This window comes from Nycticebus coucang, chromosome 12 (assembly GCF_027406575.1).
Source record: "Nycticebus coucang isolate mNycCou1 chromosome 12, mNycCou1.pri, whole genome shotgun sequence".
NCBI classification, from domain to species: domain Eukaryota; kingdom Metazoa; phylum Chordata; class Mammalia; order Primates; family Lorisidae; genus Nycticebus; species Nycticebus coucang.
This window is the reverse complement of record NC_069791.1, coordinates 109,705,427-109,719,116: the sequence shown is the minus strand read 5'-3', so window position 1 is coordinate 109,719,116 and position 13,690 is coordinate 109,705,427. Positions and strand designations below refer to the sequence as shown.

The following is a 13,690-nucleotide window of genomic DNA, read 5'->3' as shown; positions in this document are numbered from 1 at the left end:
CACACCCAACCATTTGAGGCACAGTAAAGGGAAAAGCAGCTTCCCAGCCTGGGCTGTGGAGCACATGGCATGTGGTGCAACTCTTTGGCACAGGTGCCATCTCTTCCTCCACGGAGACTTGGTGGACAAAGGACCAAGTCTCCCCGCTAGGCCTGGCTTCATCCCCTGGAGGATCCAGACAGTGTCCTAGGAGATCGGACACCTCAGTCTTCCTGCTTTAGATGATGACAGACCACCCCAGTCATTAGGCAGGATGGGAGGTCTGATGGGTGCAGATCTCAGGCTGTGAGGCCCCCTACGACCCAACTAGTAATCTTCCTGCAAGAAGCCCTCCATGGCCAAATTAACTCATCTTAGAGATTCTTCAAAATGCTTAGACTCTGCTCAGCAGGTGGGGGGAAGAGAAGGAACAACCTGTCCCTCCCATGTAATTACAAGGCCTCTGTGCAGTGTGAAGCTCAAGGGCGCCAGAAGTTAGCTGCTGATTGCATTTCTGTGGAGACTTCAGACGGTCCTGCTGAGCTGATGGGGAGGCACCTCAGCCACTACTGGGTTCTGCAGTGCCCCCAGGCAGAAGGGCCTCCAGCCGGGGACACTGGCCCAATCGCTGCATGGAAGGCAGGCTAGGATGTCTGCCCAGGCTGGGAGCCCAGCCTCCCAGGCCCCACTGGGGTTTGTGAGGGAGCCCCTGCCTGTCATCTCAGGTCCACACAGATGCACAGGAGCTCTCTTTAAAAGATGATGAATAAGCAGACCAAATAGTCTTAAACTTGTGAAAAGCAATAGCCAGGCAGGAAAATGTCCCTTGGAGAGACGTCTACTTTTATTAGAAAGGAACAGAAAAGGCCAGCTGGCAGTGACAGGGACACCTGGAGAAGGGAGGGCACAGGAGGACGCAGATGACCATCACAACAAACTGTCCTCAGGCTCCTGTCCTCCAGCGGTGGAGGTGAAGGCAACGTATGACGACCATGTCCATCAGGCCTCCCTTGAGCCATCACTGATGAGCTCTGATGGAAAGAGCAGGCCTTCCAAATGTCCCTCACTACCTACACGGTCAGCCCACGGTGCCTGCCGGGCCCACATCTGTATAGAATCCACCGACCACAGATTGAAAATACTGTTTTTTAAACTGCACCTGCACCGAACACGTACAGACTATTTTTCTTGTCATTATTCTCTAAGCATACAATCTAACAACAATTTACACAGCTTTTACATTGTGTTAGGTGTCATAAGGATCTAGAGATGATCTGAAGTACATGGGAAGATGTGCATAGGTGTGTGCGAATGCTGACCAGTATCCACAGGGGCCCTGGGGCCAATCCCCGGAGGACACTGAGGTCCGAGAGTACAGTTATTTACATCCTGCCTTGTTTAGAGCAATGGCCATGGCCATTCAAGAGCAGTAGCCAATGTGACAACTCTCAGCGAGGTGGCGCTCAAAGCCACAGGCTGAGGCCAGAAGTGTCGGGGCAGGGGACCCAGTGTGCGGCCCACCTCCACGAAGGCCCAAAGGCAGGGAGGGGACAGGTGCTTCCCTGGCGTAGAGGAGTCCCACCAAACACCCACCATGCTGCCTCCAAGGTGTCGTCATCCCTGCTCCCAGGTTGCTCTCCCTCATGGCTGGAGGTGCCCGAGGAGCTGGATAGGGCGTCTGGGGCTGGGCAGGCTGCCTGAGGGCCCAGGAAGTGCTAGGCACAAGCTGGGGCAGGCAGTGATAGCTTCACCGCTCAGGCAGCCGGAGGTCATCTCACCCAACCAGAGGAGGCCGAGGCCTGCTGGGGGAAGTGGTTTGGCCAAGACACATGGGGCGGGCCCCAAAGCCAGGGCTCCCGGCACCCTGTGCAGGGTACTGAGTGGGATCATGTGGCTGAACAATCAGGGACACCTGAGACACTGGCCCCACCTGCCACCTGGGGCGGGTTCCCCTTCACTGCCTCCTTCCCACTCTGTCAGACGTCCTCTCAGCTGCCTGCTCCTCCTCACTCTTCCTGCCACCTTTCCCTTCACCTGCTCACTCCCCCGTACCCTCAGGCCTCCCGTTAGCCACCACGGCACCCTGGGCACCACTGATGAAGTGAGGGCCCTGCTCGCACTCCCAAGGTCCTCCCTGTAGCTCCCCCCAGCCCCCAACCTGCCACCTGCCACCGCCAGGCAGGTCCGCTCCAAGGAGAAGAAGGAAGAGTTGTTGCTGCAGGTGTTTTGGCTGCAATTAGGAGATGTCTCCACAAGTAGTGTCCACAAGCACGGCCGTGCTATACCCTGCATTGGCCTTTGAAACATTCCCACACTTATAATAATTATTTGATGTTCCTCTTCTCCGTTAGAACAGAGCTGTTTCATTCACAGACACAACTTTCCCAACCAAAACCAGATGTTGTGTGACAATTGTGACCATAAAACAGAGAAAAAACAAAAGCTGCTCATCTCTGTGGCAAGCCAATGTGTCAGCACCATGCTCCAGACGCCCATGTCCCCCACCTGATAAACATGGCAGGCAGCTTCACACGTCTGGGCACAGAGGGGGTCAGGACAGCAAGAGAAGGTCAGGCAGCCCCGAGAAAGGCAAACGGCCAGAGGCAGCACAGTGTCTTTGACCCTGTGCTACAGGCTGAATGATGTTCTACAAATTAGAGGGTTTGGTTTCCTCATATAAAAAGTGAATATAAAGAAAGGAATTAGACCTGGCTATCTCACCTGCCAAGAGGGTGTGTCCGTCTCTACCCTAGACTGCTTCCGAAGGCCAAGTGCCCGCTGGTCAGCTTTGCAGATAAGACGTTGTCGAGCTGAACACAGCACCCATCAGAACACACACATGGACAGAGGCCAGCCCCAAGTATGCTTTGGACTCTAATATTCTACGGCTTTATACACTGAAGCTGAAACGGCCTCTGCCTTAATGGATGCCTCATAGTCCCAGGGAGCCATCAATTCCACACTTAGATCTTTGTGGCTCTCTTTCCCCTTCCCTGTAAGAATACAATCGTGGCACCGGTATCAGCTGCCCATGGTGGCTTTGACAACTCGTGGTGGGACAATGAAAGGGTGGGGAGAATTCCTTGGAGGACACATGCTATAGAAACAGGTCCGTTTCACTGAAGCAAATCCTTTGGGCACAGGACTACATGGGGGCAGAGAGAGGAGGGAGGCAGGGTCTTGTGTGTGACCCAGAAGGAGTTACTCAACCCACAGAGTCACTGCTGCTCCATCTATAAAACAGATGATGGTGCCCCCCGTCACAGGCTGTGGAAAGGATTAAATGACAATGTGAGTTAAAGAGCCTGGGGCTGCTGGCCATGGGCTGTCCGCCAGGGCCAGCTCTCCCACCCCTCTGCAAAGCCTCCACGGGCTCACACAGGTGCTGCCCTGGCACTCTGGCTGTGTGAATGGAGGTCCTGTCTCCTCACCAGACGCCAGATATCTCAGGACAAAGGTATCTTGCTCTTTGTCACCCGGGTGGCAGCTGACATGGAGCTCTTGATAAAGTAGATGATAAATAAAGTTTGGGGGCACATAAATATGCCCAAAACATTCAACAGAGCTGGGGAATTCTTTTTACATTTACACTTCCTGATTTACGTGTTCATCACAAGTCGAGTAACTATTAGATCACAAAGGCAACATGCACATAGTAGGGCAGGCCGAGCACTGTGTGTCACCACACACCATCACCTCCATGCTGCAGATGACTGAGGTCCTGCCCTCTCCCTGCAGAGCGATGTCACCTTAGCTCTGCCTACCCCACTGCCAAGTGAGGTTGGTGATGATAAGTTCAAGGTCAAGGTTGGCTCACCACTGGCTCTGCCCAGTTAGCACACGGCTGGCACACAGCAGATCCTCAATAAATACCTTTGAGATGAATAAAGGAATTACTGTATTTTGCAGTGTATAATGTCCTTGAATATTTTTGGCTCAAACTTTGAGGAAAACAACTCTCAAGAAAGTGGCTGGCTTTCAGCCAAAAGATGCATCTGGGGAGGGTTAATACTCCCCTGGCAAATGTGCCAATCGCTCTGCCCCCCGGAAGGCCGCCCCTTTCCTCTCTCCCAGGAGTCCTTCCCTCCGTGCCTCCTCGGGGGCCATAGCAGAGATGGCAATGCATGTGGCCAGCAAGGCAGGAGCTTCTGAGGCTGGTCTACCGACAGGCCCCACCACCACCGCCTCTCCCCGATCACAGTGCTCAGTGATCCTCAGCCCACTCCCACCAGACCCTGGATCCTCCCAGACTATGCACTCAGTGGGCCCAGGTGGGCAGGTGTGGTGGCCCCAGGAGGCCCACTGGGCTCCCCAACTCTCACACCACACTACCCATGTATAATGCTCACTCTTATTTTTCCCTCAAAAATTTGAGCAACAAAGTGTGCATCATACGTAGCAAAATATGGTATACTATGAAAGAAAATGTAACAGTTCTTCTGTTTGGAAAGACACAAGCAGTGACAGAGAATAAGAGTGACATGCATGCTCAGGGGGAGAGACTGTTCTGTGCTTTGCTTTTTGTATCCACCTGTATCAGGCTTTCCCAGTAGCTTGAGCACTCCATGAACAGCTAGGGGTTAACATGCTATGGTCCTCAGAGGGGCTGAGGTGTTTGGAGAGTTCAGGAGGAAGGAGACAGCAAGAACAAAGGCAAATGCTCCCGTGGTTTCCTCGGCATGAGCCCAGGAGGCCAGTGCTGGCTGGAAAGAAACGCAGACGTGAAATGGCAAATGGCCACCTCAGTCCACGACTGGCCGGATCTCCTGCCTGCTGTGCGCAACGCAGGAGTGGCTGGGCATGGATGTGAGGGAGGGCTTTGGCCTTCGAGTTGGTCCTCCATCCCCAGTCCCCATCTAGAATGGTACCTGCTGGGCTGAGGCTTCTCGGATCACATTATTGCAGCCGAAGTTCCCATTTCTGTGCTTGGCTCAGCCATTTCATCTTTCTCTACATAATGAATTCCTCCCTCTCTGCATAGATACACACCAAGCAAGCACAAAGACAGAGCTGTGGGTAACAGAAAACTCGAGGGTCTCAGGAGAGAGGATGAAAGGCGCAGCAGAGAAATGAGACACCTGAAGTCCAAAATCGACACTGCCCTCCAAACCTCAAGCTCCGTGCAGCCTGCCAAGGCTCTGCGATCTATTATTAATGGGATAAATAATAGATTTTTCCCTGAACCACATACACAAATACACTTAGCTGGATGAAACATTTAAAATAACCACCTAGGCTATGTGGGTGGGAAGTCAGCTCGGGTCACAAATATTGAGCAAGTCTTCCTGGGGAACAACCCTTCCTTTAGGCCAGTGGTTCTCAACCTGTGGGTTGCAACCCCTTTGGGGGTCAAACAACCCTTTCACAGGGGTCGTCTAATATCAGATATTTACATTACGATTCATAACAGTAGCAAAAATTACAGTTATGAAGTAGCAATGAAAATAATTTTATGGTTGGGAGTCGCCACAACATGAGGAACTGTATTAAAGTGTCGTGGCATTAGGAAGGTTGAGAACCACTCTTCAGGCCAAGACAACATTCCGAGGAAAAAGGATTTCTTCTAGAAGGAAAAAGCACTGCTGAAACAAAGCAATAATCTTTACAAAGGAGACCTAATTAATTCTGATGTGCAAACAGAACATTTGTGTTTCTGGTGGCTAAATGCAAAAGCTGAAATTAATCCTACATAAAAGACTGATCCCAACTGTGCTTATACTAAGGAAAGACCTAAAAGCTCAGAAAATAAGCACATTGATGTATTATCTCATACCAATTCAGTGGCTGTAATAGTTGCTGGAGAAAAAAATACATGGGTTGTTTTAAGGTCACACATACTTTTAGAAACATTTCAGTGGGATATTAAGACAGAAAGTCTCAAACTTGTTGGGAAGTCAGGGTATCTGAGCAATAAGATCAAACATTGGCAAAGCAATAAAGTTGAAATTAATTAACAAAAAATTTAACTGTCATACGGAAGTGTTAGAAAAATCAAACCGAAAACACAACTGTGTGTTAACAAAGAGGGAAAGAGAACAAGAACAAGTCAGCAGGACAGGGAGCAAACTGAGTTTAATTCTGTTTTCCGTTTTATTTGATGCCGCTCAATCATTTTGTCTCTGGAGTCTGTTGGTAACCAGGCATCAGCAGGGCTGAAAATGAAAGGAGTACTCACTGGATGAAAATTTACAACCGACATCTCTGGATATCAATGGTAGTCAAATGCCATCATTTCTTATTTTTAGTGGAGGAACACACATTAGGCCCTTCTTGGGACCAAACGAGTTTAAATCTTTTTTAATAACTTTCATTTAATACTCTGAAAACACAGCACTTCTTGCTAGGATCCTTTGTGCCAAATATAATTCCAAACCTCTTCCACGGTACACGTGGAGAAGACGCAGTAACCGTAGGCAGCAAGAAATTATTTTGGCTCCTTGGGCATTTAGCAGTACATTTTCCCAGTGGTCTATTGAGCCAGGTTCTTGGAACATTAACATTGCTGAAAGATGTCTCAAGGGAGCATCCTTGAAATCCTGAGATCCAGCACGTGCTTTGACAACTTTCCAAGGCAAAACCACCTCAGCCTGGCTCTCAGATTTGGAAGCCTTGATGGATCCCATGTTTGCACACTGCCGTGGGCACAGGGAAATCCTGTGGGAAATCCCTGGCATGGCTGCAGGCATGTCCTCAGCCCACACCCTGGGGATGCAGGTAACTGTCCACGTGGGTGAGGCTTTTCCTTTAGAATGACAGCAAGTGTCCCAGCTGCTTCTACGATGGGTAAAGACCTTGGTTCTACCTTCACTCAGTGACAGGGAGTCTGTCCAGAGCCTTGTAAGAAATCGGTTAGAGTGCAAGGGTCCTCAAACTGCGGCCTGCGGACCACATGAGGCAGTGTGATTGTATTTGTTCCTGTTTTGTTTTTTTACTTCAAAATAAGGTATGTGCAGTGTGCATAGGAATTTGTTCATAGTTGTTTTTTTTTTTTTTTTTTTTAACTATAGTCTGGCCCTCCAACAGTCTGAGGGACAGTGAACTGGCCCCGTTTAAAAAGTTTGAGGATGCCTGGGTTAGAGGGCTAAAAAAAACATGTTCCTGAACATGTTTCCTGAGACTACTTCTCTGTGCATTTGTTTCCTCATCTACAAAATGTGGGTGATAAGAGTTTCTTCCCTCCCAGGATTGTTGTGAGGACTGAATAATAAACTATTGTATAACACACACACACAATCTGGTGAGAGGCGGCTGGTGCTTATTATTAGTGTTTTTATAAATCACAGCTTATTTGTTCCTTTATGTCACTGTTCCCCAAATACTCCTCATTCACATAGCACCATGCCAAACTTTTTACTGTTTTCACTATTGTTTATTTAGCATCTTTCTTTAAAATGACTCATTTCCTTTTTACTTAGAGTTTAAAAGGGAACTGAACATCACCGTGGTAAATCGAAAAATAGAATTCTGGCCACAACTAGGGGCTAATGTGAAAATAGTACAATGAAGACAAAACAACCTAATTAAACTCAAGCCCGCTACCTGCCAGAGGCACTGACCCCCAGCCTTCCTGGTGGGAAAGGCATGCCAGCAACACACAGACTTTCTCCTCCTGTAACTGGAGCCGAGAAGAGTGGACACAGGAAGGGCCGCCCCTGCAGGGTCTGCCGTTTAATGCCCAGTCTCAGTCCTTCTGGAACCTGGCTTATCCCACATACAATCACCCTGCTGTCCTGCACTCAGGGAGACTCTGCTCCAGAGAAGCGCTGCCAGGTAACCTTTTGTGCTGGCAGAGACACTCTCCACCTGCAATGCCCAGTCCACCAGGCATATGTGGCTATTAAAGCACCTATAACGTGGCTGACATGACTGAGAAGCCAGAGCTTTCATTTCATTCCATTTCAATTAATTAAAATCTGAAGTGCCACAGAAGGCTAGTGGCTGTGGTATTGGACAGCACAGCTCTGTTACGAAAGTTACATGCCCTGGCTCTCCAGATAAATTCATGTTCACTTTGGGATTATGGCCTTGGCTTTCTTAGAGGCGGATCTTACAAAACCTGATAGTGATATAGTGGAGGATTGCTTACAATATCCTTCATTATTGTTCTAAAGCCCTGTGTGGAAATTTCTCTTAACGTTTCTTTTGAGGAATTCTGTCATTAGCAATGGAATTATCCAAATAACCCCATTTCCATTTTCACAATGTTTGCCAGGAAGCTCACAGGAAATTCACACTTGAGAACAACTGTGTAGAACCTCATGATAAACTTATATGGTTTCCACTTTTTCTTTTTAAAGTCTTAGTTTGACATTTTTTACTACTTTCATCATTCTTTTCCATACATTTCTCTAGAAGTTGTCTGAAATCTTTTGGGAAATTAAAATAACATTCTGGTTATTTTTGGAATCTAAAAGAAATACTGTCCAATGGTACCAGTATTTTAAGTGAGTCACCTTTTATCCAATATCATTTATATAAAAACCACTGTAACAGAGTCTTTCTAAATGCTTCCAAACACTTGCTCAGACTTTGCTGTGGCGGCCCTGACCAGGAGCACTGCTGGCTAAGAAGTACACAGTCACAGCACCCAAGGTTAAGACAGAAAAGAGTTCAGAGACATGGGAGGAGGTCGTTCCCGATGGTGTGGAAGCCACCAGGCCCATGGCTTCCTGAATCCAGGATCACATTCAGAAAGCTCTCACACCATGAAGGACGGTGAGAGAGTGGCTCTAACGCCACGGTGACCACTGTGGCAACAATCTCCCAGGCAACAGCATATTTGCTAGGTCTGCCTTGTGGCTGACTCTCAAAGCTAAAAATTGCCAAGTCTCTTCATGGGTGAGGATGGGAAAGTCAGAACTGAAAGGTCAAGAAAAGCTCTCCAGTGATATCACATTTTAATTTGCTCTAAAATAAAGAGTCTGCTTCACTTTTTCATATCCAGGCAGCACCTCCCAGATTTCTGATGACCACAAAGCAGACCTGAAGGACACTCAAATAACAGCGTTGGTTTTTGTTTTGTTTTGTTTTTTTCCACTTGGGATAAAAAGAGAAAGAAAGAGAAGAAAATATGTGAAAATCCGTCATATCTAATTCTCTTTTTAAACCAGAGCTGGAAGCATGATGAACATTCAGATTCTCCCAACATGTAGTAAAATGCTGCTGTTTCCCAGCTGAACGTGCACCGAAACCTTCTCATACCAAATTCAAGTTCAACTGCCTATAAAATGTTAAGTAACATGCACATATCACAAGCCCAAACACGGTGATCACTTGGGAAAGCAAGAAATAAATGTGGAGTGTCTACAGTATACCATGTATTTCCAATCTCAAAACAGTTTTACAAGATTATTTCTGCATTACAAATGAGGAAACTAAGATTTCCCTAAGGTCACGGGATTTAAACCAGGGCTCCTACATTCAAGTCCAGTGTCCTTTTTTTTTTTCTTAAACCATCCAACTCTCTGGGGAAAATACCTCAATAGCCAAGAAGCCTTCCTCAGTGGGTTAATTCCCTACTTAGAAAAGTGATAACAAACTCAAGGGTCTCCACAGAGTTCACAGGAACAAAAACAGAACTTAATGACAATTATTTTGACATATGAGGACAGGAGACACGGGGAATAGCTATGGGTAGGTGCTAAAAATAAAGCAGTTCCAGAACAAGTGAACATGAAAGCCTGGAACTCAGAGTCCATGGCACGAGAGAGAAAGAGAAAGAAGGAAAAAAAAGGGGATAAGAAGGTGGAGTTGAAAGAGACACCAGACAACCAAAGAGAAGAGGGGAAACTGAGGTCTCATTGGCTGGGCAAAGTCACCTCCAAAGCTGACAGAGGTCCTGCAGTCCAGCTGGCAGTGGCCATCTCTGACCCTAACACACAGAGATATCTGCAGTCTTTGCTTATCATGTATCCATTGTTCTTTCTTTAGGGAAGAGTCACGTGGTTTTCACTTGGGGACCTTCCTTTCTTCACTCTCAGAACTGGGGCTGGGTGAGGTCACTCTCACCCCAGCGGTGGTCCTGAGTCAAAATGGACTAGTCACAGAAGCCCATCACCCAGTACAAGGCTGACCAGTGAGACATGGCCCAGGACTCTGCTGAAACCCATCAACCCACAGACAGCTGGCCAGAAGGTAGAAAAAGCAGACAGCAGCACACTCTTGACCTCAGCTATAGTTGTGCCTGAGGCCTGACCTCCCTGGGGACTTTGCAGTTGCAACACAAGCCAGTAAATCCCCATTTCTGCTCAAGCAGCGGGAGCTAAGGTCCTGCAGCAGCCACACTGATAGACCCAACTGGCATGAGGAAGCTCTATCCTATTCCTGTGTGAATGAAGCCTGTGTGAATGAAGACCACAGACCACGTTTCCAGGGCATCTGGGAAGCCAAAATACTGGTCTTTGGTGAACCATGGCCTCCTAACTACCATGCTCTACCACCAAGAGGCAAAGCACTGTGCATATAACTGGGTGTCCTTCCACCCCAGCTGTGGTGCCCAGCAGAAGACCAGGCACTTACCTGGTACACGTGGAATGCATTTGCTGCTTTACCCCGAAGAAACACTGAAGGGATCCAGACGTTGATGAGCGCCCGGTTTGATCTGACCAAATGAAAGAGATGATCACAGTCACTTTAACTTAACAAAAACAAGAAACAGTTCTCTCCTCTGAGAGGCACTATGCACAAGCAATTTATGACAACATACATCATGGCTGAGAGAAAGCTAAAGGACACGCTGAAGTCTTATCATTCAGCCCACATAAATTCACACATTTGTCTATTTATGCCTATGTATGAACAGACACACATATATGTGCATATGCAATTTGAACTCTGGATGAGAAAAAGCTGCCCTTCAGTTCTTACTGACATTGGCCTATAATTTATCTGAACCTTAGTCTCCACATCTAAAAAGAGAATGAAAACTGGAAGCCCCCAAAAAGCTATTATGGGAGGTCACGTGAAATGATGCTACAGAATTTCTGGGGCACCCAGAAGAGACACACTACCTCCTCACTATACTGACTTTGTTCATTCATTTTTGAATCAGAGTCTCGCTTTGTCACCTTGGGTAGAGTGCCAGGGTGTGATAGGTCACAGCAACCTCAAACTTCTGGGCTCAAGAGATCCTCTTGCCTCAGCCTCCCAAGTAGTTGGGACTACAGGTGCCCACCACAGTACCCGGCTATTTTTAGAGATGGGGTCTCAGTCTTGCTCAGGCTGATCTCAAACTCCTGAGTTCAGGCAATCCACCCACCTCAGCCTCCCAGAGTGCTGGGATTATAGGTGTGAGTCACCACACCTGGCCACTATGCTGACTTTAGACCCTGACACCCATTTTAATATCAGACTCCACAAAAGAGCTCAGGAGATCCGTACCCACAGCTATGACAGTGATAGGTATTTAGGTTCGGAGGAGGGAAGGACAACAGGAAAAAATAAATTGCAAAACCAGGATGTCAGGCACAAATAACACTCTTTCAAAATGTCCAAAAACACAGTGTGCATGGACCTAATAAAGCAAATTGTTTTTTATTAAGTCAAATACACATAGGTCATGAATACATTCATGCATATGGGGGGTACAATGTGCTGATTTTTTTTTTTTTTACCTCTAACAAAAATTGACTCTCACTGGATAAAAGACTTAAACCTAGGACATGAAACCATAAAGATTCTTGGAAAGAATGCAGGAGAAATACTTGAAGAAATTAGTCTGGGAGAAAACTTTGTGAGGAAGACCCACAGGGCAAGTGAAGCAATACCAAAAATACATTACTGGGATCTGATCAAACTAAAAAGCTTCTGCACTGCCAAGAACACAGTAAGTAAAGCTAATAAAGCAAATTTAAATTCAAATACAACATAATTTCATGAGTATCTACAATGTATGGGCTCCATGGTTTTATCTGTATTAACTCATTTAATCCTATTTAAGGTAACTTTAAGGGTTATTTTGGTTCTATGACTGCTTTGCCTTATGTGATTGTGATGACTTTAAACTTAACTCTGAGGCACCAGGTACACACACACATACCCATCACATTGCCACCTGGCTAGGTTCAAATCACACAGAGCTAATAAGTTGATTGCCGCTAAAACATCAAGATCAACCATAATAGTTATCATAGTAGTGCTGTGCAATTCTGGAAGGTCCCAGACTTTGCCTCTACTGAAGAGCTGCTCCAGAGCTAAATGATTTTTCCTCAGCCCTTCTTCTCTCTAAGAGCAGCTCATAAAAATTAGCCAGCTTCCTGTGCCCGGGACACAATTTAAGATGCCAATGATGGAAGATTCCATGACTCAATGTTCTCACAACCTCTAGAGCAGTGATTTTCAACCAGTGAGAGAATCTTAAATATGCCACAAAAAATTTTAAAGATCATTAATTAATTAAAGTATTTTTGAAAGAAGTTAAAAGCATAGTAAGTACATCTTTTCTTGTTGTCCATTTTTTGGTCAACATAATTTAAGTGTGCCATGGTAGTTTAACTATAGGTTCAAGTATATTGTGAGATAAGAAAAGGTGAAAAACACAGCTCTAGATTAAAGACAATTTTCTCTTCATAAGGCAAATAAATAACCTGAGGTATTGGTTCTCCTCAGAAGCAGCATTTCTTCTAAGTTCTGAGCCAAGGTGGTGACCTCGTTCAAGGGGTAACACAAGCCCTATTGGTCACTTCCCCAGACAGTAACAAACTGCAATTCTGAGCCACCAAACTGGCTTATATGTTCAATGACATTATTCCTATAAAGGTCCCTGGCACCATACTAGTGCCAACAGCATGGCCCTTTCATTCCTCTGTCAACAGGGGACGGGGAGGACACAAGTACAATTAACATTCTTTTTACTAACTTTCCGGGATTGGTGAGGACCAGACAACCTCCCAGGGCTATAGTGAGTTTACCTGAGACTGAGTTAGGTATTGCTCCCTTTAGTACATTTACCACACTGAACATTTACCAAAATAGATTGTTTATAGCTAGGTGCAGTGGTTCATGCCTATAATCCCAGAACTTTGGCAGGCTGAGATGGGAGGATCATTTGAGGACAGGAAGTTGATACCAACCTGGGCAACATAAAAAGATCCAAAAAATTTCTTAGAAATTAGCTGGGCATAGTGATATGTACCTGTAGTCCTAGCTACTTGGGAGGCTGAGACAGGAGGGTCATTGAGCCTAGAAGTTCAAGGTTGCAGTGAGCTATGATGGCATCACTGTGCTCCAATATAGGCAAGAGAATGAGACCCTCCTTGCAAAAATAACATTAAAAAAAATGATTGTTTACATGACCCTTTCCTTCCCAAATGCTTGCTCATTTTTTTATTCTTTTGTTTGTTCATTAAACAAGTATTTTTTGAGAACCTACATACCACCCACTATTCTAGGTAGTAGAGATAGGACAATAAAGAAAGTAGACACAGCCTCTTTCTTCATGGAACATGAAGTTTAACAGGGGAGAGAGATACATCTCTATAAAAATTATTTCACTGTGGTCATGAAAGATACTTTGTATGATTTCAGTTTTTAAAAATTTATTGAGACTTGTTTTGTGGCCTATCAAATGATCTATACTGGAGAGTGTTTCATGTGCACTTAAGAATGTATATTCTGCTGCTATTTGGTGGAATGTTTTATATATGTCTGTTATGTCTAATTGGTTTATTGTATTCTATTTCCTTATGATCTAGTTATTCTATCCAATATTGAA

General features: G+C 46.0%; 1 protein-coding gene across 3 annotated transcripts in view; it reads right to left on the bottom strand.

The window, feature by feature from the left end:
• SNX29 (sorting nexin 29) overlaps nt 1–13,690 on the bottom strand; it is a 640,705-nt gene that overhangs the window by 131,768 nt on the left and 495,247 nt on the right. For 2 of the 3 annotated variants that reach the window (XM_053556354.1, XM_053556355.1), the window contains exon 18: nt 10,498–10,579. In XM_053556354.1, the coding sequence (XP_053412329.1) occupies nt 10,498–10,579 (82 nt within the window). Of the gene's footprint in view, nt 1–6,034; nt 6,132–10,497; nt 10,580–13,690 lie in introns of those variants that run through there. The other variant, XM_053556356.1, reaches the window with a different exon arrangement.